Source organism: Nicrophorus vespilloides, unplaced genomic scaffold (assembly GCF_001412225.1).
Source record: "Nicrophorus vespilloides isolate i.1.1-1 unplaced genomic scaffold, Nicve_v1.0, whole genome shotgun sequence".
Classification (NCBI taxonomy): Eukaryota; Metazoa; Arthropoda; class Insecta; order Coleoptera; family Silphidae; genus Nicrophorus; species Nicrophorus vespilloides.
In genome coordinates, this window is record NW_017099536.1 from 1,247 (window position 1) to 26,297 (window position 25,051).

Genomic DNA, 25,051 nt, shown 5'->3' on the forward strand with positions numbered 1-25,051 from the left:
AATTTAATGAAAAAATAATAATTCAACCGAAATTAACGATATTTAAAATTTCGTTCCGGTTATTCAATTGAGCAATTTTTCGGTCCGGTTACAGTTACGGTTCAGTTAAAAATTTAGGTTAATTTCGGTTCATGGTTCGGTTCCGCTTCGACTCTCTGGATGTTAGAGATATCTCCCAGATAAAATCTAATTTATAGTTTCTTAGTTTACAATTCCTATTTTTTTTTTCAAATTGATTAGCGAGTTAAAAAATACTTCAAGTTACGTAAGCTATCAAATTTAGCGGATAGAAGAATATGGCATTATCAAGAACTTTACAATGTAGGATTACTTAAATCTCGTACAATGCTGAATATTCCACAGGCTTAAGGTAAAAACATTTTATCTGTAATCTTTTGAATTTGGGAAATGAACTTAGTATTTAGAATGCATTTTAGCAAGGACAAGAGGTTGTGTAGAAAAAAAAGTAGTTGGCTAGATTGTATTCAGGTGTCAGCTGTAAACTCACTTTGTCTCAAAGCAATCATAACGAATCTGACATCATCTCGGTGCATGAAACTGAAGGCACACTCTCCGGAAACCTCCTCGATCATATACCCGGCGATGAATGAGATCCGTTGGTCGCAATTAATGATCTTGCCATCGACTAGATGCCGTGTCACGTACTCCTCTTTACTGGCTTCAACTAATTGATCTGATATAGGCTCAGGCCGGTACAATCTCACAAAAAATACCCACATCTATAACATCAAACGATAATGATTAAGAAAGGTTAGTTCACGGAGATTTCTTACTTCGTTACTGACAGACTGGGAGGAAACATCACGCGAATTGCTACTACTACTGTCCTGCGAACTCTGGGTCTGGTTGATGCTGGTCATCCTTTGCATTCCCATCACGTTTACCGATTCGTAAACGGGACTCTCGCTTCGAGGACCTGCCCTTCGTAGACGGATGTTGAAGTATTTCCTCCATTCCCGTTCTGGTATCGAATCCGAAGTTATGTACATTCGAAACCTGTCGTGATCTTCTTGTGCTGTTATATTGAATATCGATTGACCCATCAAATCAGTCTAAACACAAAACATACATTTTCAAATTATTATTAGACAATCAATTAAATAATTTTTCTTAAGTAATCTATTGAAAAAATTAGATATTTTCCAATAAGTGATATTATTATTAATCTCTTTACATTTACTAATTTCATTCAATTATTAACATTTGAATAGTTATATCATAGGTTTAAAATGTTTTCGGCAGATTCTCGCATATAACTAGTTTTTTACGTTTTTTACAAAAGAAAATATAAGAATAAGAAAAAATTTAAAACAAGAATCTCTTCATAATTCAATTAAATAAAAATAAATTAAGCGCAATTAGGTACATTGAGTAACGAAAACCTTCGTACTTTCATACAAATGAACTAAATTACTTAAAAATTAATACTAAACAGATTGATATAATTAATGTAAATTACCTGTGCATGTCCTAAAATATTTTCTACAGTATGTGATACAAACACCACCTTTCCATTTCCAGTAAGAATCAACAGAAATCCACGTAATTGTTCGTAAACTAAATTTTCCAGCACCATTTGGTCGAAGTGTCTCGGCATATCCATTCGTTCCGAGTTGCCATTCAGTAACGCTGAAACAATAAAAACATTTAAAATTAAGATTTACTATTAAACAAAAAGATTTTTTAAAAATATACAAAAAACAGGTTATTAAATTTTGTAATACGCAGAAATTGGACGACGGTCAGTAACACAATTTGTAAACTTTAATTTAACCAAATTTAATTCATATATTTTAAATTGATAGTTCGTTGTACATTTAAGATTAAATGCAGTCAATTTGCATGTAAATATGTTCATCTCGACTATTGTAATCAGATAATTGCAGATGTTTTGCACTTCTGCATCGGGTCGAGCGAGAGTGCGAGTGAGACTAAGGTTAAACTGCAGTAAACAAAACACATTTTATCGTTTTAACGGAGATCCAAACAATGTAATGCAAACATCTATAAGCCATACGCACTAATTGGATTATTGTTATAGAAGAAAACGTATGTTAGCATCGCGAAAGCAAACGCGATATGCGCAAATGGCGTATCGCAATTACTTGCGGCGAAGATGCGTAATAACCGGTCATAATAACAACCATATTTGCATGCGGAACATGAGTTATTCTATCGCATCCTGTTGCCTGCAAGTTCAACTATGACCAGAGGAAAAGAAAATGAAAAATAAAAAAAACCGGCACAATTAAATGCATTTTGCGGTTAATAACAACAACATATAGACGAGGAAAAAAAAGTGGTATATAAATACTTATTAAATCGTTGATATAATCAAAAAAAAAGAGAATAATATGGTGTATTTTGAATTTGAATTACTTTGTTTATATTATATAGAAAACAACAGTAACTTATTGACCTGTTTTATTTTCACTATACACTACAATTTTGATGATTCTTATTCAACAAAGTTAAAGAAAGTCGTATCATATCTTGTTTTAATTTATTTACATTATATCTCGTTATAGTAGATGTAACCTATTTTTGGTCTGTTTAATAATTTTATTAATGTAATTAATTAATTACCATTAATTACATATTAAAGCAATATTGAAGTAAATTTAGCGGAGTCGTTTATTTTATCAGCTATAAAATTGTTTTCGTGTTATTTTCTAATAATATCTAATATAAAACTGCATTTATTACATAATTTAATGACCTTCGATATCGAAATGTTGATGTACGTTAATTAGTATCAAATACACATGTGTAAGTCTCATCCAAAGGCGTTCGTCTTCAATTGACAATACATATTTGTCGTAGTTTCATAGAAAAAAACAACCTTGACCGAGTTTATTATATATTAAATTAATTAGGACTACCTTAAAGTCAAGTTTATGCGATCCTAAGCATGGTGTTTTGAAATGCTGTTGTTCCTTACTTTAGAGATTTTTAATAAATTGCGTTTATTAATTTTATAAACAATATTATTACGAGCGTAGTCGTAAACATTGCACTTGTGTACTCTCTGCTATTGTCATATCTGATAAATGTAGTGGGTACGTACATATTGCTCAACTCCGCCATCGCAGTTTACATTTATTTTGCCATAGGAAAATAATTCTGTCACGTATGGCGTATGTTTACAATTATCATTGGCAGGTACTCGATACATTTGTAAAATATGGAGTGAGAATAAATGTTCTAGGAGTATACAACTATATACGGTGCAGAGCGATATCATATCAATAGGATATTAATGTGTTATAAATTGTATAGGAATTCTGAAAAAAAAATATTCCATAAAGTTTTAAAATAATAATTCAACTAAATATAGTAGTCAAAATAAATATCAACATAGACTATCTAAGCAAAGTCAAACATAAGGATTATAAATTTGTTTATAATGCTCATATCTCTATTTTCCTATTACGAGGCTTTAAACTTCTAGACGAAATTTAGACTATTCTGTTTAGAATTTAAAATGTATATATTTTATTATTTAATTATTTATTTGTTATAATAATAATTATTATTATTATGGTTAACTTTTCATTAATATTGTGCGGTCTTTTCTAATTTATCTATGTTTTAAATATAGATTCATAGATATTAGTCTGTATTTATGTTTGTGTTCAAAACAAGTCTGAATGATTACATTATTTGATGCATTCGTTGAATTTTTGTGAGATAATTCTTATAATTATAGAAGTTTGCTCATTAAATGTAAATAGTATGTAATCTTCAGAAATGTATTTATTTATTTTTCCAAAAAGAAAGATAAACATACATACAAAGTACAACTTATTTATGTTTACAACGGTTAATTTCTATTCTTTTTTACAGTGATACTTCACATAGTGCGATTAATCAATGCCTGTACTATTTGAAATCGAACTAATCAAAGAACTAAATACATACAAAAATAAACCGCATAAATATTTTCAAACAGTTCTGTAGTGAATCTGCACTAATCGAAGCAGTAATATTCAGTTGTTGATCCTTCAACTATCAATATATTTTAATATTTATATTACTTATTATAGTAGAAATTTATTAATATTCATATATTGTTACAAACTACTGCCCAATTATTTAAAGAATTGTTGTGTCCAGAGATAAAAAAAAATCTCTGAACACTGTGGAATATCTCGTTGTTAAGTCGGTGTGGAGTTCTAGTGGATTTTTTAAGGAATTCTAGAGGTGAAGTTGGAGTTTTTAGGATAATAAACACTTTATTATTCACAATAAATTATTAACAACTTCTATATCTAGTTTTCAGTTGCTAGGTTTATTACTAGGGTTTTTATTAGTCTAACTATGTAACTAGGAGTAGAACTAGGGAGTCGGTAGGACTAACCCCTAAAACTAAGACTAACTTTGTATTACATAAACATCATATTTTATAGTAGTGAAGATAGTACTTTTCCAAAGAATGTATTTGAACGATTGTACTTAACTTTCCCAATACATTAAGTGTTTGGGCGGATGTATATATTTGTAGTCATTATCGAATGGCTTTCTGAATTTGTGTACAACTGTAGTCCTTACGTGGTGATTAACAATAGTGATTAAGAATAGTCGTTACACATTGAATAGTTATGGAATCTTCATAAGTGAAATTTGTAATAAGTCATTAAGATGTACATACATTAATATACAATAATAAGGGTTAATATAATATAACCAATAACGGTTATACATAACAGAACACTTATGAACATATTAATATTATTGTTCAGTATAAAGTTGATCTTTATAGTTTCAGAAAAACAAATACAGAAAAAAAAATAGTAGATCTCATAAATGGCTCGTGAAGAGAGATAATTAAATTTAATAATAAATTAGAGAAATCGCTCTAAAGTATAAACGGAGTTCTTAATCAACATATAGAGAATTAATAATAAAGATTGACACTTATTAATTAAAATATGTTTTTGGGTTTAACATTAATTCGACAGTTACATGTTAACTTTTATAAACAAATCTTTTTTTGTTCAAGAAGATGTAAATATTTCATATCTTTATCGATTCCTAAAAACTCAGGAATATTACTAAAATAGTAGCTGTATAAAAAAATCATCATAATGATCATCTATTATATAATTTTGTTAAAAAATAGCAAGAAAAATATACTATTCAAAAGAATTCATACATAAATAAACATAAAGTTTTAAGCAATTATAATAAAATTATAGAAATAATAAATTAAGAAGAATGAAAATAATATAATAAGTAGTTTTTATATCGAAGATGACCTTAGCGAAATATAATTGAGAGATTTTGTAGTTTATATGAGAATGCGGAAAGCCGTTATGGTGGAATTTACAGAGACGTATCCGTCGAGACTCAACAACAAAATGGAACATTAAATTTATTGTTTGATTCTATCTTAAAATCATATAAAACAATAAATAAAATGTTTTTTTAAAATTAAATAGTTCTGAACTCAATTATAATTATATTTAAATTTTATAATATTTAGATTTCAAATAAAGGTTGATTCTACAACTACTCTCAGATAATTAACATTAATTAAGCTTCTATTTTTTATTATTTTGGCACATACTTAAATGTAGATTATATTTAATCTTGTCCTGCAGAGTAGCATAAAAAGAGATAATGTTGTTTTTAACATTATCATGTTATGAGATGAACGCGATTCTAGTACAAAAACACGATTGGATGTAAATAAAGACATTGCTTAAAAATAAAATTATTTGAATAACATATTACATACATGTAATATGTGATTGTTTCTAAATTGATAGAAATATTGATTAGTTGATAAATGAAAAGTTAAATTGAATTTGTTTTGAATGAACTGCATAGTTAGGGGTTAGTGAATGGCGGATTATAAGTTTCGTTCTGCACGAAAAGTATAATGCAAAATTGTGGAATAAAAATACGTGTTTTTATGTAAACAAATAGAAGAAAAAACGGCAGGATTAAGATCGATGATAAGATTTTCTAGCTATTACAATTTCGTGTGTCGAAAATTTTTCATTGCAGCCCTCAAATATATCAAAGCGTCTATTAGAGATTACAAATCGCACATAAATCTAAAAAAAAAATCCTAAAAATCCACAGAGCACACAAACATTGTAGTGGCAAAATAAAAACAAAAAAAAATGATATGATTTATACTGCAAGATTCGTTTAGAGATTATGAATAAAGCTATAAAATATAAGTTAATATCATTATTAATATTTATTAGCAAAAACTATACATTCTGATTTAATTGTTACTGTGGTTTTACTTGCTCGTTTAAATAGCTATTTACGACAATTCGTGCCACGAAATAACGTCCATAAATTTGATTTAGAATGGTTTTATTAATAAGCAGGAAATATAATAAACTGCGCTTGTTAAATATTCTTCTTTGAAATAGTAAACCGTTACTATACATACACGATTATTCTATTGTTTTTGTCTGTCTTTGATTTGTTATTGTAAAATGATGTGGTTTACGAATATCTACAATAACAAAATAAAATGTATAGTGTAAGAAATAAAAGTGTACTATTAGCTTCGATATAAATATTGTTTGTCTTGGAAGAAAAGTGGAGAATTCCAGGACACGACTTAATTGCACGCTACACGACATGACTTCCAGTGAAATTGCATCACAATACTCCTACAGCATTTGAGAGAAAAAAAAACGCAGAAAATAACAGAGACAGGTTATTACACAGAGCTGAAATTAAATTGTGTTATGTATAAAATTGCAGTTTGCAATAATCAATTCTCGAGATTAGAATATCAAAACATTTTTTTTTATTAATTATATATGAAACAGTCTTTGCATTGAAGAAACACGATCATAATTCAACAATAATATTAAATTTTCGTTGTTTGTGGTGTATCAATAGCAGCGAATATAACAAAATATCGTTAAAACTTCAACTTGTATCTTTACATTATTCAATAGCAATAGTCTCCAAACCAGTGAAATAAATCTTATACGATTTCAATGATTTCGAAACACCAATCGAATTAATTTTTAAATGCAATATAGTGGAACCTCGCTTAAGGAGCACCTCGCATAACGAGCATTTCGCTTAACGAGCAGATCGCATAAATAGCATTTAGCTTAACGATCAAAATTAATTGTAAGAAAAATAACTCGAAACGACGCTTAACGACCGACGTTTCGAGTCAAAATCCGGAAATTTTGGAACGGATTAAACTCGTTAAGCGAGGTTCGACTGTATCTTTATTTTATAATGTTAAATAATTTTACTTCAACATATTTAGAATATTTTTTTATGGTTGAATAATAATCAAGAAATTATATTTCACTTACTCTGATATATCCTAAGGTGGGTTGCCGTTAATCTAAGTATGCTAGTTTTGTCCATCCTCTTCGGACTCTTGGATATCAACGGAACGAGGCACGCCAACTCCGATATATAAGAATTCAGTTTATCTCTTCTCATCTTCTCAGCCTTATTTCTCATCTCCCGACTATTACTGGAAAATACAAAAAGAAACACAAAGTTCAGAAAATTTTAGAATATAAGTTTATTATTAAGAAAAATAAATTAGAATTTATGTGCTTACCCAAATTGCAATAAAGCAATAATTTAAATGAAAATGAATGCAATAATTTTTGTACTAATCGGAATACTGCTATAATTACTTTTACACGGACAAGTATTTACTGCAAAACTGCGATACGCTTTTATAAAATACCGGTAAACTTCTTCACCTTGACTATGGGAGTTAATTTTGAACCAGGCCACATGTACATGTCGAAGAGTAAAAAAGAGCTATGAATTAATATGAATATATTTCGTGGTATGGTCCAACTTGTAACGTTAATTTCGACCGGTCGACTGATTCGGTTACAAATTAATTTCCAATTATATATATATATATAGATATGCACGAATTCCCCGAGGTTATAGACTAGGATTGTTCGACGAGGCAATAAAATTGCATCAAATCTCAGTTTTGCATTTGTAAGTCTGAATACATAACAGATGTTTCTTTAAATAATACAAGCAAAATTAACGTGAAATACAAATTGTGACCGCTCATATAGGATTATATGCAATTTTCAAGGAACTGTTGCATTTGTGCATTACGTAACCAGATAGATTTCGTGTGCGACAGAATAAACAGATGTAAAAATTAACATTATAAAATTAGTCACTTAATTATTTTTATTTAATTCAAAAATACATTTTTATTACATTCCTACAATTCCATTCTCAATATGTAAGACAAAGCATAAATACGCATTAAATTACGCAATAAATCAGAATATCAGGTTTAGCATAAACGTTAATCGAGTATAGACATTAGTAAAGTGATATCGTATCAAAATCTATCATATATTATTAATGCGAGATATTAGCGAAACATATATGATGGAATATTATTGATTGGAAATGTATGAAAGTTCTCCAGGCAATTGCATCATCCAAAACAAAAGTAGTTTCGAATCACTTTCAAACATTGATTTAACTATAAAATGTTATGAATGCTTTTATTGTACCTCCTTGTCAAATTTAAAAGGTTTTTATTTTTTTAAATTTGTTATTATAGAAATAAATAATACATTTTTTTAATTGCGCCGTTCATCAAGGTTGACAGACATAGTTTAATATACATTCGTATTAAAGTGCACTGTTTTCAATATTTGATTTCGATTTATCTAAAACAGTCTATTTTTGAACTTTCGAGCAAGAGTCATAACCTTGTGTACAACAGAAATGTATAAATAATCTGTACACATGAATCGAACCCAAATGAGAATGAGTGGATGATGATGATGATCAAGTTAATAATATTTGTTGTGAAATATACGAATTAAATTAGGAATTCTAATGCAGCGATTGTTGAACAAATTATATCATATATATAACAACAAGCCACATTTGTACGCATTGCGTATAACAGTAAACAAGGCTACTTGAATTATGTCAATTAAGGCCTATAGAGTGTCAGTATTATGTACATAATATGAATAGGGAACTAAACTATATAATAATTTCTTGGGCATCTACTAATTTGGCCAACTCAGCAGTCCCAACGATACTCATATACCATCCACACCAATTATGTAAAAATTGATTGTAATTATCATTAACTCCATAGCGAATATCATTATGCCTAGCGTTGTACGTATTTACAAATTCAACCAATTCCTAACATAATTTAAGGATTTGAATGGAAGGATTAATTATAATTGCAGTAAGTACATGACAACTATCAATGACAACCAATTACTGTATAACTGGATAAGATGCATTTTTTTAAAAGAAATAAAGAGCATTAGACGCTAATTTTCTTTACCTGTAAGGTGCGTCTTATAGTCCGAATATATACGATATTTGTTTCTCCCGAACGTTTATGTAGCTATGTCAGAATAAAACAACATTTAATTTCTTTAACCAGATTTGATTAAGATTTATTAATGAATTAAGTTGTAAAATAAGTAGTTTCTTGTTATTTAGAATTTCACGGAACAGAAACAACGTAAATTTAACGTCCACAGTACACCTGTGTCATTTTCCGCATTTATCACCGCACACCCGGATATTTCGCAAAATAAGAAGTATCTTCCAACTATTTTGTAAACAAAGTGCTTCAAACCTATACGTTACAACATTTTCAGACATAACATACGTGCAATCTATTGATACTTATCGTGAATTTATATACATTCCTTTTTTTACTGATTTTTTTTTTAAGATATCTTATCATCATCTTTTAAATGTTGGGGTTAGGAGTATCAGATTCGCTTTCTAAAATCTTGATGGAAATCTGTGATTATCTTAAATATGTTTGCAGGAGATGAATGACTTACTTTGCGCAAAAGTATACAGAAGAGAGAGGACTGTTACCTGAAACGGTAAATACGAATAGCATGCTTAGAGTATCTCGTTTCATCGTACAGTAAACAGAGTACATAAGCTAAATTTAATCTTCTGAAAACAAAAATCATAATCATATAAAATTTGAATATATTTTAATTAATATTTATTAATGTCCATGAATATATAACAGAATATTTAAAATAATTTATTTTTAAACAAACCAAAATAAATTCACAAGGTTCAAATGTAAACAACCATAGGAGAATAATATATTTTGGCCACATGCTTCGTTCTCTAGTAAGTATACGATAAAATAGTAAACACATAGTTACACCAATATGAATATACAGCAATTCTTCTATCAGTCCGGATTCACCATAATTCGATTTGAAAAATTAAAAACAAACTAAATTGTAATTAAGCCAAATAAATAAATTCTGAAATGTTAGTTTATACAGTGAAGTCTCTTTTTGTGTGGTTATGTGATATTGGTGGAACCGATTACGCCAGGTATTCCAGTAATGATTTAAATTTCTGAAATACTCTGATCTAATTAAAATATTTTACTACTGTATAGACTCCAGAAAAATACTTTTTTGGCTGCCAATATAATTTTAATTAATCTTAAATTAAAATTATTTAGATAAAGTTGCTAATCATATAAAGATATTTAAAAAATGTAGAACAAAAATAGTAAATATCTAATGTTATTGTTTTATTAACAGACATCTGTTGCGCTTGACAAAGAAAGTAATTTTCGTTATACTTTCATGAATAATATGTAATATCCTGAATATTAAAAACAATTTTTAATTTAGCAAATGTGTATAAAAATGATAAACAAGGTGATGAAGTATTAAGCTTGAAGACTATATAATGTATGTCATAAACGTATTAAATAATAGTTAAATTGAAAAAAATATTATTACATAATATTGCAGCTTTTTCATCCTCGATACTGAAGTAATATGAAAAGATCCGTAGGAAACGACAAAGACGTTAAAATTTTAATATTCCACGAAGAAAAAAAAATGGAAGCTGATAAAGTGTCCAAGCTAAAAATGAAATGAGTCAAGGATTCCCTATGCTTTCAACAAACAAAGTAAACTAATTACACAACTATAAAATATCAGAACGACAAAAAGTAGAGATAGCATGTATCCATGTTAGTTATCTTGAAAAGTAGTTCTGATGTAATAAACGAATAAAGTAACAAACAAGCTTTATCTGCGTACATAAATTATTCACTCATGAATTTCATTTAGTTAATGTACGTACAACTATTGTATGGTGCAATAATTATCGATTGATAAAGTGAAAAAATCAGGCTAACTGCGATGACCCCCGCACTCCAATTCGAGAGCCTTACATAACGAATCATAATTTATCCTATTAGATGTGTTGTAATTAATGATGTGGTCGAATTGGATAGTTGTAGTAAACAAAGCTATACATATCCTGTTGGACGTCTGTTTACAAATAATAATAATAAAGGCAGCGCGGAATGTGGCCTTGCATTAAAATACTTGACAAAGTACATCCATCCATCCATCTATCCATCTCGGCTCTTGCGAATGGTTAAAAGAAACTTGTATGCGCTGCTGTCTGTTCGGCGTTTCACAACTTGCATTAGATGATTCTATTAATACCAATTTAATATAGGTCAAAACATCATAAACAGAACGAACTCTGCGTTTGCTGCTGCGTGTTTTGTCCGTTCTGAAAAAAAGAAGCATCTTCGAATAGACTACAGCAACTTAAATCAATAATACTTTGGCTTATGTAAAAACGTGTTTTGGAGAAAATATTATAGTATTCATAATCCGATAATTTTATACTATTTTTTTTATATGTTACAAGGTTTATTTCCCAACTAGTTAAGAAGCATCAAACTATTCAAAACTGTTTATATTTATTTAGTCTTTCTGTCTCTTCCTAGACTTTTAGTCTTCTAACATAAACCTGTTTCATTTTGCAGTCTAATATGGATGGTACGGTAAACATTCGATATAGCGACTTTTGATAAAACAAAAACTTTTGATATAAGCAACCCTTGATATAGTAAACAATTTTAATTTTCTGTCAAAGTTTGAATGAAATTGAACAAAATGTTTTAATTATAAAAAGTCATGTTACCGTTCAAATATTTGACTTTAATTATCTAAAATTATTATTTTTTAAATTTTGATTACTCATCTTGATAAATAAATAAAAAACGTTGCATTTATAAAATGTTGATTATCATTTTATAAATGCAACTTTTTTTATTTTGCTTTCAGCCAAGGTGACTATATCGAATGTTCAATCTATTAAGAAAAAAAAAATGTATTTCTATTTAATGAATTTTATGATTTGAAACTATTATATAATAGATCATAAATGCACCTCAAACCTATATAGATTTCTCTATACTTAAAAGGTGCATCTTATGCATGAACATCAGTAAAAGTGCATACGGAATAATAAAAACAAACGAGTCCAATGAACTTGAACTTTCAGTCATGAATAATTCGGAAATTCTGAATGATTTTCGAATTAATGTAAGCACCGGTGTTAAGTTAGTAACTGATCTAAAATAATTGAACGAAATAAAAAGGAGGACGCTATGTAATCGAGAAAGCAAAACTAATTAAACGTGCGATTAATTATCGTTCGTTTCGCACAGAGGTCCGGATTTTGTAAAGAAATCTGATCCTTGATAGGAACTTAAATGCAAATAAACATGTTTTCGGTTAAATTTCGTAAAAACATGTTTACACGGGATATAATTATGCAGTGGGAAATTCATAGTTTTGAGCTAGAACAAATTATGATAATTAAAATACATAAATATACTACAGATGCATGCATATAAATAGTTTCAATTGCATAACTACAACCTGTTAGTTTTTTACTAGCAGTTTGGATTATAAAAGTAGGTGGCATCACCACTAACTTTAGAAACAAAGTATAAAAACAAATATTAGTTTAGCATAACAAATACGAGAATTTAATTCGAGATTCAATAGAATTCATACATTTGTTATTTAACATTTTTGCATATACAGTGGAACCTCGCTTAACGAGAATTTCGCTTAACGAGCAAAATTAATTGTAGGAAAAATGACTCGCCTAACGAACGATGTTTCGCATAACGAGTGACGATGAGAAGAGAAGTCCCAGAATACGCGCCTGCTACATCATCTTTAAAACTTTTGTATTTTTGAATATGTTTCACTATACGGGTAAAAATCCGGAAATTTTGGAACGGATTAAACTCGTTAAGGTTCCACTGTATTTCATTATTTCAATATTATTTAATGTAAAAACTAAAAATATGTGGACCATAAAATTACTTAAATAATTACACACACAAAATATGAAACAAAAATCACATGAGTTGAATATTATTTTGCATTATACTTTTTTTTATTGATCTACATGCAGTTTTTAGAATGTCAATAAATGTTTGTTGCAAAAAAAGTTTGGATATACTTTTCCTTTTTATTAAACAAATGAAATATCATGTTAAACTAATTTCAAATGCAATTAAATATATTGCTTTATATATTGTTGTTATCCTATATTTTATCTACATTCGAAAGTGATAATAGTTCCATTGCAATCAATATACAAATAATGTGTTTGTTCTAGTTGTTCCCAGTGCAGCATATTTATTATTTAAAAGAATAAAAAAAGAGGAGAATGAGGTGGAAATGCAGTATGCATGCCATCGATTTTATGAAACATGTAACTGGCTGTGGTAGATAATAACGTACTAAGAATTAGTGCAGGTCAAGGAGATTTGGATCGACGGAATAGTCCAATAATAGAAAAGCGGCACGTTGTTTTTTCCCTTCCATGGATTGTCGAGGGATTACAAGCGAAGTGGTTAATACTCCAGAGCGGAAGACAACAAGTCAACAAATTTCGTATTATTTTAGACGAAACGAATTATATCAGTCGAGGTTAAAGGTTCGATTTCCTTCCTATGGAATTAAAAAAATATTTGCGTGTGACGTTTGAGTGAAACGTTGACACATCCATTGAATTGGCAGACTTTATCCGCCGCGCGTTAATTAGTATCGCAGATGCAGATTTTCAAAAAAAAGCAATGGTTAATGATGTCGGCCATTGCATAGATAAACACACGTATTGGCGAAAACACGAAACTTTATTTTCAAGCAGACTCGTATTAACGTTATTGGCTAGCTACAGATTATTATTAGTTTCCTAGAACACGTCATAGGTTAAAGTAGTTTCAAGGCCAATCCTAGACATTCTCAGCCGCAGTGGAGAGGTCTAGAAAATCCGCTACAACGTTAAGCCGCTATAAAAGTAAATAATATACACCTCTATGGTTACACTATATGAAATCTTTTGTATACAAATAAAGAAATAATTAAGTTCGTGATATAATGTTTAAGAGAATCGGGTGTTTATTTCTATTTGTTATGCTGCAGCTCATCTAATATTAGACGAATAAAATTCGTTTCCTTATGTTTTGGCTAGCCAAAATTGTAGGTCAGATTTATGCTTGTGTCTGTTGGCGACTTCAAGTCATGTCCAATTGTAATAAAGAAAAACACACACTATTACGTCATATCGATCATACATTTTGACGATTATTTAAAATAACATAGACTTCAGTCTTTCCACCCTTAAACAATTATATACAGATCTTTATTAGAAAAGTAAATCATATAGATTAAAAGCACAGTAAAAGCATAGTGCAGGTAATCGGTTCCACCAATATCCCGGAATTAAAAAAACTGCACAAAAAGCGACTGGACTATAGAAAGGAAAAAAAACTATTTTTTAGAATTTAATTTATTTTGTTCTGACATTATTAACCTATAACGAACACTAATTTATATAATTGTAATTAAATTTGCTTTTATTTCCGCTTAATTATCATTTAATTTAGAAACCATTATTATAAATGAATATTTTTTTTTATTCAAGTTTTAAAAAACAAAATTCCAAGTACTGTATATTTTAGATAACTATATTCAACTACAAGACACACTTCAAATTTATGACACATATTTTTCGCACATTAAGAGCATTAGATATAGAATTGAACCATGCAGACTAAACAAACGTCAGAAACAATAATATTTATTGCAATAATTATGCAAGATATAAAAAGTAAAATAAATAAGCAAAAATAATTAACAAATCAAAAAATATATAATATTAATAACAAAATTTACTTGTCTTTTAATTAAAATTTATTTAAATTGGAAAATTTTTAATGTAGAGAAAATAGTGACGCTTTTTGTCCTTTATTCATTCAAGTATTATTCAGCTAAATAAATGTTCAATCTGAATTATTTACTAACTACTATGTCATATGAAGGCATTTATTTCCTCTCTCCATGTGACCTAAGAAAATTAATTCATTGTAGAATATGTAGAAATCTAGTCTATTATTGACCGATTCAGGAAATATTTAAAATATCTGATACTATTGTGATTGATTAAATTTTTACAGGTTTGAGAATATTGAAAATTTCTGGTCGATATATATTCTCAGTACAAATATTGACATAAAAATATAAATATATAATACGATAAGTATAATTATTTATAATATATTTCTAGTCAGAGAATTATATATATATTTACAAAGTCTGTATTTGTAGACTAAAGTAATCTAATATGTAGATAGTATTGTTAATAATGAATAAATAATGATATTATTTTCATCGTCAAGTATGAAATCGATTTTGTTATAAATCAATTATTTAATTTAAAAAACTGTATCTATTAAGAACTACAATAAATTTAATTATAAACAAACAAAAATCTAAGCAGTTATTTCATTACGTTGAAATGCTTTGACTTCGATTATTTACTAACATAATTTAATTATTATAAAAAAAAACAAGTCAAAGTGAAGAAACACTAATTAATTTAAAAATTGATAGACACATTAACAAAGACAATTTAATGAGATAAATATATATTTTTTATGTAAAATGTAATAGAATATGAATGTAAAAGTATATGACTTTGTAACTACAATTAATAAATAATTCAGATTTCAATTAAAAACTTCATTGAGTCGAGCTTGTATAATAACATAAGTTCGTTTGTTTAGTGTCTTCAACCCTGCGAGTTACAATTTGTATTGCAGAAGTTATTTTTACATTTTGTTGTGCTACGCTTCACAAAAAAAAAGTATTTTGTGTATGCTTTCTTTTGCACTTATTTTTTGTATCGAGGTCCAATTTATTTTTGATAAAAATCCGTATCGAATATTTTGTAAGTAATTGCAGTGATATAAAAAATATTACATTGTTTATTGTTATTTATTATATATTATGCACATATATTGACTTTTCAACATGATCTTTGATCTGAATGTGCTAACTTACTTAATTATGTAATGCAACCACATTTTTTTAATTTCTTCTTATATTTTCATTATTCCTATCATAAAGTACGTAATATTTAATCCATTAAATAATTGAAATAATATCTTAATTTGTTTTAGTTAGAGAAAATAAGCAGAATGCGTGTTGCAAAGTAGTTTCGATATTTGTGCTTCGTCGTCGAATTAACAAATGCCAAGACATTTATTTTAATTTGTTGATTATATCATTAGTAAATTGCCGACTGCGAATATTTGCAGCAGATATTAAACGTGATACGATTGTCGTCCTATCTTAGGAAAGAACCGAAAACATTTATTTTCAATGAAACATATTTTACTTATTTTTAAGTCCACGGACTTTGGTCGAGAGCTCCACATTAGTTACGTTTTATTTTTTCTCACTTTTGAAATAATTGTAATAATAATATATTTATCGAACCTGCAGTTGGCTATCGACCATGTTTTTTTTGCCAATTTTTTTTATATAATAAAGTTCATACAGATTTAAAAATATAACAAGTACATCGTTCGTTCTTATTTTGTTGATTTATTTGATTCATTCACGTTGTCCAATATTTATTTACAATTCCATTTTAAAATTCAAGTTATTTATTTTCGTAATTAAATATTGTTATTTAATTGAAACAAAAATATAAATCTAATACAATGAATCATTTCAGTCTTATGTAGTTGTTATTCTACGAATACGAATATTCAAAATTGAATGAAATCAAAATAAATTTTAAAAAATTTGAGCATAAAATTATTTTGTATACATAAATTATAATTTGTTTTCCCTTTATATAGTGAACTCTCTTTTTGTGCGGTTTAGATCTATTTTATCTAGTCCGGTTTCAAATAATCCGAGATACTAGCGGAACCGATTACCCGCACTAAAATATGGTATGAAATCTATGTTAATATTTCAAGTATAATTAATTTTATAAATAACAAAAAATGAAAACCATGACAATTAAAGTTTATAAATGAAAATAATTTAATTTAAATAGATGTCATTTTTATTTAGCTTTTCAAATCTCATCAATCATAGATAAAATTGTATCAGACGTGACAAATACAATAAAACCATTATTAACTATTCCTTTCCAAAACTATATATCAGTTTTTAGATATGTTTATTGATTGTTGTATCGCATGATTAAAATCTAATATGAAACTTTCCTAATAACAATAAAATACATTACGCCTTTTTTCCCACCAACGTGTAAATTGTTGTGTACAATATTATTGAATTATAATTAGAAATAATGATAACATAAAACAATTATTGCATAATTATTTTGAATGGCAGTCAACAAACCATTGTGCATTTAGTAATGAAGTGTAAGGCAAGTACCAGAAAACTGATAATTTAAAACACAAATAAGTGGAGGCCATGATCACTGGTTACTGTGAACTACTAGTTCCAAATTTTCTGAATTTTTACTCGTATAGTGAAACAGTTTTTCCCATATTAACTAAAGTAAAATACGATAATGCGTTCCATGCCGGAAAAAAAAGTATAACAACACTAAGATGCAACCAGGATGACTAGTAACACCAGAAACTGTTTGCCAATTCACATACGTTCTAAAGAGTTTACGCATTACTCCATTTGTTTATATTACTGGTATCGATCCGGGGTCTCTTTATACTGTTAATATTTGTTCATATAGAAAAGCGTATACAGTTTGATTATATATTATAATAAAGGTTGGACACAATACATTTTTGTTGTGTTTTTCCAGCAAACATCGAAAATAGTTAATTTATTCAAAAAAACGTAATATGTGTACTCAACTTTTGAACATGATGTAGCAAGCGCACAATCCGGGACTTATCTTCTCCTTATCGCTCGTTAAGCGAGTATTTTTCTTACAATTTATTTTGCTCGTTAAGCGAAATCCTCCACGTTATGCGAGGTGCTCGTTAAGCGAGGTTCCACTGTATTTACTTGTAATGGTGGTATAATATTACTTGAATGGTGTCAGTATCTGTCTTTCCGACTAACTATTATCATATCAGTAGTAGTTCCGATCCGAAGCACCAATAGAAAAAAATATGACCCACTTGGATATAAAACGTTTAAAGGTCCATGTAAAATTAGTACTTCCTTGCTGCGCTCCCGGAAGTACCAATTTTTGTTTTTCTTCTTGTTTTAAAATTGTTGCGATATTATTAGCGTTGAAATCTTCATCGGAATAGGTTTTTTTTTGGCGAGCTCTGGGTTTTATGGTATCGGCATATGAATATCAACAGGTTAAATTGAAAGCGAGGAAAAAAATAGAAACGCAGAGAGACCAATCGCTCGGTCAAGGCTGTCGTATTTTTGGTACGGGAGGTTTTAACTAACACCCTCCAACGACGCAATCCTGTCTGTTTGAGTTAGGGGAAGAAGTCCGACACGGCTACGTAGATTGCTGAAACGAAACCCCATATTGTGGAATCTTTTTTTTAAACAATTCATTAAAAGAATCACAGAAATTGCCCATTCATGCCCAGGTAGATGTACTCGAAAACCTGACCTATTCCGGTTTATTAAAGACAAATAATATCTACGATTCAGAATCCCAATAAAATAGCAATTAGGAAATTTCGTTACGTTTGAATTATAATATTGAATTATGTATGGCTTTTGAGATTGTGCTGGAATAATTAATGTTGTTTCGATATAAATGGGCAAAGTTTGATTTGCTAATTAGCGAGTTTTCGCGAATGCACCAACTCGTTTTTCCGTGTGCAACGAGTGGAAAATTATGGACGTGCGGAGAAAACTGCGCGCAATGCAAAATGAATTGAATTTTTTGGTCTGTTGATAGTAATATAATCATGGATAATTAAAACAAAAATAAAGTTGCGCATTTTGTTTTCGTCATTAGACAAGGTGTTTTTTGTTGTTGTTGACAGGTGAGGATAAATAGATGTAGTATAATCTGAAAGCGGGCATTAGATAAGGATAGGTTATATAAATAATAATAATAGTTAATATTTGAAAAACTGACCTAGGTGGCGTATCCACAATAAAGTTGTATTGGGATACGGGGATCGGTGCGTTATACCAGTGTGATGGATTCATTATGCTGTAACAGCTGCAATTGTCCGAATGGTCATTTGTATAGGAGTTATACATTTATATTGTTTATCAACTGCACTGGTAGTTTCAGACACAAATCGGAGGATGGGAATATTTGGAGAACTAGAGGGATTTAGTTATTTTCGTATGCACTGCACTTCCACTGTACATCCTCTATTGCACCATTCCTATATTAACAATTCCGTTGCTGAGTGCAAATTATTGCAATATTTCAACTTTGAATGGAGACACTTGTTCACTGCTTTATAATATTGGAATTGCACGAAACATGGCAGCGGCGACGGCGACCAGCGCGCTGTTTCCACGCAACTGAGCTTTGATACGGCTCTGATATGCAAGGTCTAATCTACAGTAGCGCCGACACAGGGCAAACACCAATATAGACGTGTATATCCATCTATCTACTAGATGCTCTCTAGCAAAGTATTATCGCTGCTTACACAAATAAACACACAACTCGGCGACACTAAAAATTGCATGCGTTTTTACGTTGAGGAAGGACGGTCACGGAAAAAATACAACCATTATTATTATTATTTTTCGTTCCCAATCGCTTTACGTTATTTATATTTTATGTGCAATGACGGACTCGGCTCTTATTGTTTTATTAATAAATCGGAGCTGCAGTAACCTTTGCTCTCTGATCGATTCGCCGAACAAACAAATGTCGCTCGGCAAAACATTGTATTTAGAAAATAACAATTTTCTTCTTTAATTGTTAATTTATTGCAAACAAATAAATGTTAAAAATATTTTAAAATTACTTTACACAATAAAAAAAAACAATTATTCGTCGCTTTCGTTCTTTTTGTAATTTATACAAAAGTACTTGCAATTGTATTGGAAAGATTACTAATTTTTATTTCACATAAAGATTTTCAAATTCACACCCGTAAATAATTGTTAAATATATGCTTGTGAAGTCTATTTAAGCATATAATAAAAGTAAATATTAACAGAATGAGAGATAACAATGAATACTTATATATTTAATGAATTATTACAAAATTTTAAAGATTTAGTTTAAGGATTTTTATTATTCAAAAAATAATTAAATATTTAAAAGAAAATATCAGTAATCTTTTGTAAATAAGAAAACTCCTGTTAATATAGTAATTGAAAAAAAAGTATAAATAAATTATACATCTCCATAAGCTGTACTTCTACTTTATGGAAATGTACATTTTTTTTCTAAATTTATGCTATATCATTTAGATATAAATATTCTTAGTGATACAATATTTCTACTGAATTTGCTTAATTATATTTCAAAAAATTAAATATTAACAATTACTAACAATTAATTATAACTAATATTTTAGATATTATAAACTAGTTTATATAAAATTGGATTGTATTCTGATAAGTAAGAAAAATCAACAATTACGAGTGCGGTCGTAAAATGTGTAACGAAATTGTTTTCTTTGGAAAATTTTATACTGAAAATTTTCCATTCGTTTTCCGAGCGATGACAGTATTTCGCTAATTTATTTGTTAAACATAGATGTTAGAAAAAAAAACATAATGAAATATTTTCAAGCAGAAAATAATCTTATATATTAATTTAGAAATGGATGCAGTTATATCTGGCTTAACTAAATATTGCTACTAATTAAGTTGGTTTTTATTACTTCGTGAGAGAAATCTGTGAATGAATTAACAAACATTTATATTTATAAACTTTCCAGAATAATATCTATAAAAAAAAACTTAGTTCCATCATCATCATCGCTACGTAAAGTTCATAATATCACTGGCGATTTCGAATTAGTAAATCGGTTCACATTTGATGACGTTTTTATCTTATATTATAAAAATAAAAACAACAAACAGTCACTTCGCAGATACAATTATTTCAATTAACTGTGTATATATCCCATTGATATCTATGGATCTGTTTTCGCGTTTGTTATCTGCTCGGCCGTGTTAACAAATAAGATAACATATTCGTATTTGTCATTTTGGAGTTGACAGAGGTGGAGCAAAATATTGTCGATGAAAACTTGCAAATATTTAAATATTCTTGACCTAGACCAAGGTAATTATTAAAACAATCCGCACACATTCATTACGTAATAAAAAAAAATGAAGTGCAGCCAGAAGTATGCAACTTTAATCAATCAATTTAAGATGTTTCTTTGAATTGGATATTCAAATATTTGTTTATATTTTGTTTGATATACCAATGATCCTAAGCTTTTTTCAAATGAATAATCTCTGTATTTAAATTTTTATTTGTGTACTAGAATTGCATGTTTATCAAATTCTAAATTTTAAGTCATAGTTTATAAAATCAAGATTCTTTTTAAAGATTATTCATGTCAAAACAGTTCGTTCCTATTTTTTTTATTAATCTAGGTCACACGTGTAATTAAAAGGTATTGAAAGAAATGTATTCATCATTACTATAAAAAAGTCTCGATGTTAAGTTAAGTTAATTTGTTTTGTATGTACCTTTCTTACAAAGTAAATAAATTCAGCAATACCCTCGCAATCAGTCAGTATAATCAAGTTGAAAATTTCCTAAATTTGATAAAAATAAATTCAAAAAAAATTGTTTTATAAAAAATATAATTACAACCACGAGTGATTTACACGTTGAAACCACCCAACAAGACCGTATTAGTACCATTTGTTGGTCAATGCGTGTTAATTTGGCGCACGTTCCTGTACACAAAGAGCAAAAACAAAATTCCAACCATTGGCTTGCTTCAAATAAATTAAGGTCGGTGCGGAGCCAAAAGCGCGAACGCTAATTCAAAGAATGTTGATTGCTTGCTTAGTGAATCTAAATGACAGGTAATTAATTAAAAGATGCAAAAAAAATATTAGGAAATAATTGAAAGTTCTCGGATAATTCAATAATGCAATTATTATAATTATATTATACAATTGTATAATTGTTGCAATAATTATTACATATTTTTATTTTGTTAAATTAAAATTCAGTTTTGCAATTTCCAAACCGGACTATAGTGAATCCAGATCATTAACAAAACTGCACTGTGCGAAGTATTGTTGTACATTAATTTTCTATTTTAAGGTAACAGTATATTTTGTGACCAAGTCGAAAATTGAATAAATTTTAAATTATTAATGATAATAATAAATCATCAAAATATAAACTCTTTAATACAATATTAATATAAACATAAATTTATATGTTACAAAGTTGCATATAATAAAAAAATCAAATGGTAATAGTTTTGTAAATATCTCAAGATTCACACTTTATTATTTTTCTCTCTAATTCAAAATGGCGATGTTTGTCATCGCTAAATAATTTATTCAAGTTTGGCTGGAAATACTAAACAAAAAAAAACCTGATTAAACCAGAAATATATTCTTTGCATTGCAAAATGCGATTTTAACGACTGTATGGATATGTGTAGTTCACTGTCACCCAAAAAAACTAGAGACCGGTTTTCTAAATGGCTAAACTCGCATTCTCGCAAGTCCGTGGAAGCAATAGACAAAACGATAGAAAGAGAAACAACAACAAAAAATAGTCTGAAATTAATTTTATTATTAGGTGCATAATTAGCTTCATAAATAACTCAAATTATAAAAAAAAAACAAGGCAAACAAATAGAATCTGTGAAAGAGAACTATTTGCATGCGACAAAGACAATTTATACCAATTATATCAGTTTTAATTGCAGAAAACAAATTATTTAAAACAGAAAATGATATACTACTTTGAGAGAGAAAAAAAAACAGTTTATTTTTAAGTTTACCAATGTTTAATTATTCCATGCAACATCTAAATTCGAGAAGTAAAGCATAGTATTCTTAGTGGACTATAGATCTTGTTCTTCTTTTGGAGTGTTTCGAGGGGTTAAATATTGTAAAGAAAACAAAAGCATTTTAGTCCCTCTTTCTGAACAAAAAAATAGTGGTCTTTTGTTATCCGCAGATAAGAAGAAACCTGGATTATTTGGTTCGTGAAAGTTGATATCAACAAAGAAACGTATACACTCAAGGGTCTTTAAGTAAAGAAACGTGCATTTATTATAATTATTCAAACATTTATTTCGTTGAAAGTAAATTAATATTTTCAAATTATGAATTGTAATTATAAATGATTTGTTATTTCCAAAACACAGAAAACTTAAAAATTACATGTTTGACCTATTACGAAAGTTAAACAACATTTATCATACTTGGATTGGAATAAAAACAATTTTCTAGAGTAATCATTTTAAAAAAAACTTAATTTATGTACATATTTAAATGCTTTTCATAATTTTAGAAACAATTGTTAATACAACGCAGATTACTTAATTCATATAGCAAATAATCATCAAGTTTGATAAGAAGGAAACTTCACAATACAAACAAATATATATTATTCCCTTTCAGATTTTAAAGCAGTCAAAGAAGTACTATTATTGTTGCAAATAATCGTTAAAGCAGTATCAATGTGCTAACTCTACATTTGAACTATAAAATTTTGCACGAAAATCAGTAAGACAATAATTTAATCTGTATGTATTGGCTATACTTATGTAGAAAAATATCACAAAAATGGTAATGCACTTCGTCCTCTAATGATACAAATATCAACGTTTCAAAGGCAAAGATTATCCATTAAATCGATAATAATGTACACATAATATCAATAACATTTTTGATAATAAAAGATGTTTTCAGTTCCGAATATGTATCAAATTAAACTCAACAAAATAAAATTCATTATAGAAAAACATCCTGGTTGGATCGTTTAAGAGAAAATCATACTACTAATATTCAAATTAATAATGTAATAAAACCAATCTACGAAGAATATTAATCATTTGAATCTACATATTTGAATCATGGCTTTTTCATATATGAATGACTAACATTTGCGGTTGGCGGTATTAAATCTTCAGTTGTTATATGTTATTCATAAGTATTTGTGTATTACCATTTGTGATCAAATTGTATTAATTGTAGCATAATCTACCAAATATATTCTATATAACAATATCATGTCTTACGACGAATATCAATTGCATCATATGAATATTTAATTTAATCGATGAATAAACTTTCTTCTAGAATAAATCCATTCAAATTAAAAGGTATTGCACTTCTTAAAAGCATCATTACTAAAACAACAGAAGTTTTTTTATTCGATACAATTTTTAGTAATTCACATATTTGTCAACAGCAGTGAATGCTGAGTACAATTTTCAATCTGCACTTCGGTATTTTTGCTTTTAGAATAACATTAAAAGTTTTCAAATCAACTAATTTATCATCAGTATAATAAAATTGTCATATTGTCAATCTTTGTTCTATAATTATGTTTATTTTCCAGAAAAACATTTTAAAAACTAATTATATGTATTGTTATAATTTTCTATATATCATTGGAAATAAAATATAAAACATTCAAATTGTAACATTATATATTTTTCTTATATAAATAGATTGTGTAAATTGAAGTGACTTTTTTGTTCCAAATAGAGACAAAAAACTTAATTTCAATAGATCAGTTAAATCGCAACCACTTTTTAACTAGAAAGAACAAAAGAAGTTGGTCACTCCTGGTAATTAAAATTATGTACAAGTAAACTTTTAATTATTATTTTCAATATTATAATAAATAACGTATTATTCTTTAAAACAACAAATAATATACAGTTACATAATTATATCAATTATACCTCATTCCGCCAAATAACAAATATTATAGTAAAATAAATACTCCCTCTGACCGAAAATATGGAATACATTTGAAAGAAAATCTTAGTTTATTT

General features: G+C 28.2%; 1 protein-coding gene across 5 annotated transcripts in view; it reads right to left on the reverse strand.

Moving 5' to 3' along the window:
* Window positions 1-453: 453 nt before the first annotated feature.
* Window positions 454-25,051, reverse strand: part of LOC108564696 (aryl hydrocarbon receptor nuclear translocator-like protein 1) — a 48,107-nt gene continuing 23,509 nt past the window's right edge. Inside the window, exons 1-5 of one of the 5 annotated variants that reach the window (XM_017923795.1) lie at window positions 7,586-7,682; window positions 7,329-7,495; window positions 1,481-1,650; window positions 795-1,073; window positions 457-740 (exon numbers count right to left, since the gene is read on the reverse strand). In XM_017923795.1, coding sequence (XP_017779284.1) covers window positions 486-740; window positions 795-1,073; window positions 1,481-1,650; window positions 7,329-7,482 — 858 coding nt within the window. In that variant the 5' untranslated portion in view covers window positions 7,483-7,495; window positions 7,586-7,682 and the 3' untranslated portion in view covers window positions 457-485. Of the gene's footprint in view, window positions 741-794; window positions 1,074-1,480; window positions 1,651-7,328; window positions 7,496-7,585; window positions 7,683-19,212; window positions 19,655-25,051 lie in introns of those variants that run through there. The other 4 variants (XM_017923791.1, XM_017923792.1, XM_017923793.1 and 1 more) reach the window with 4 other exon arrangements.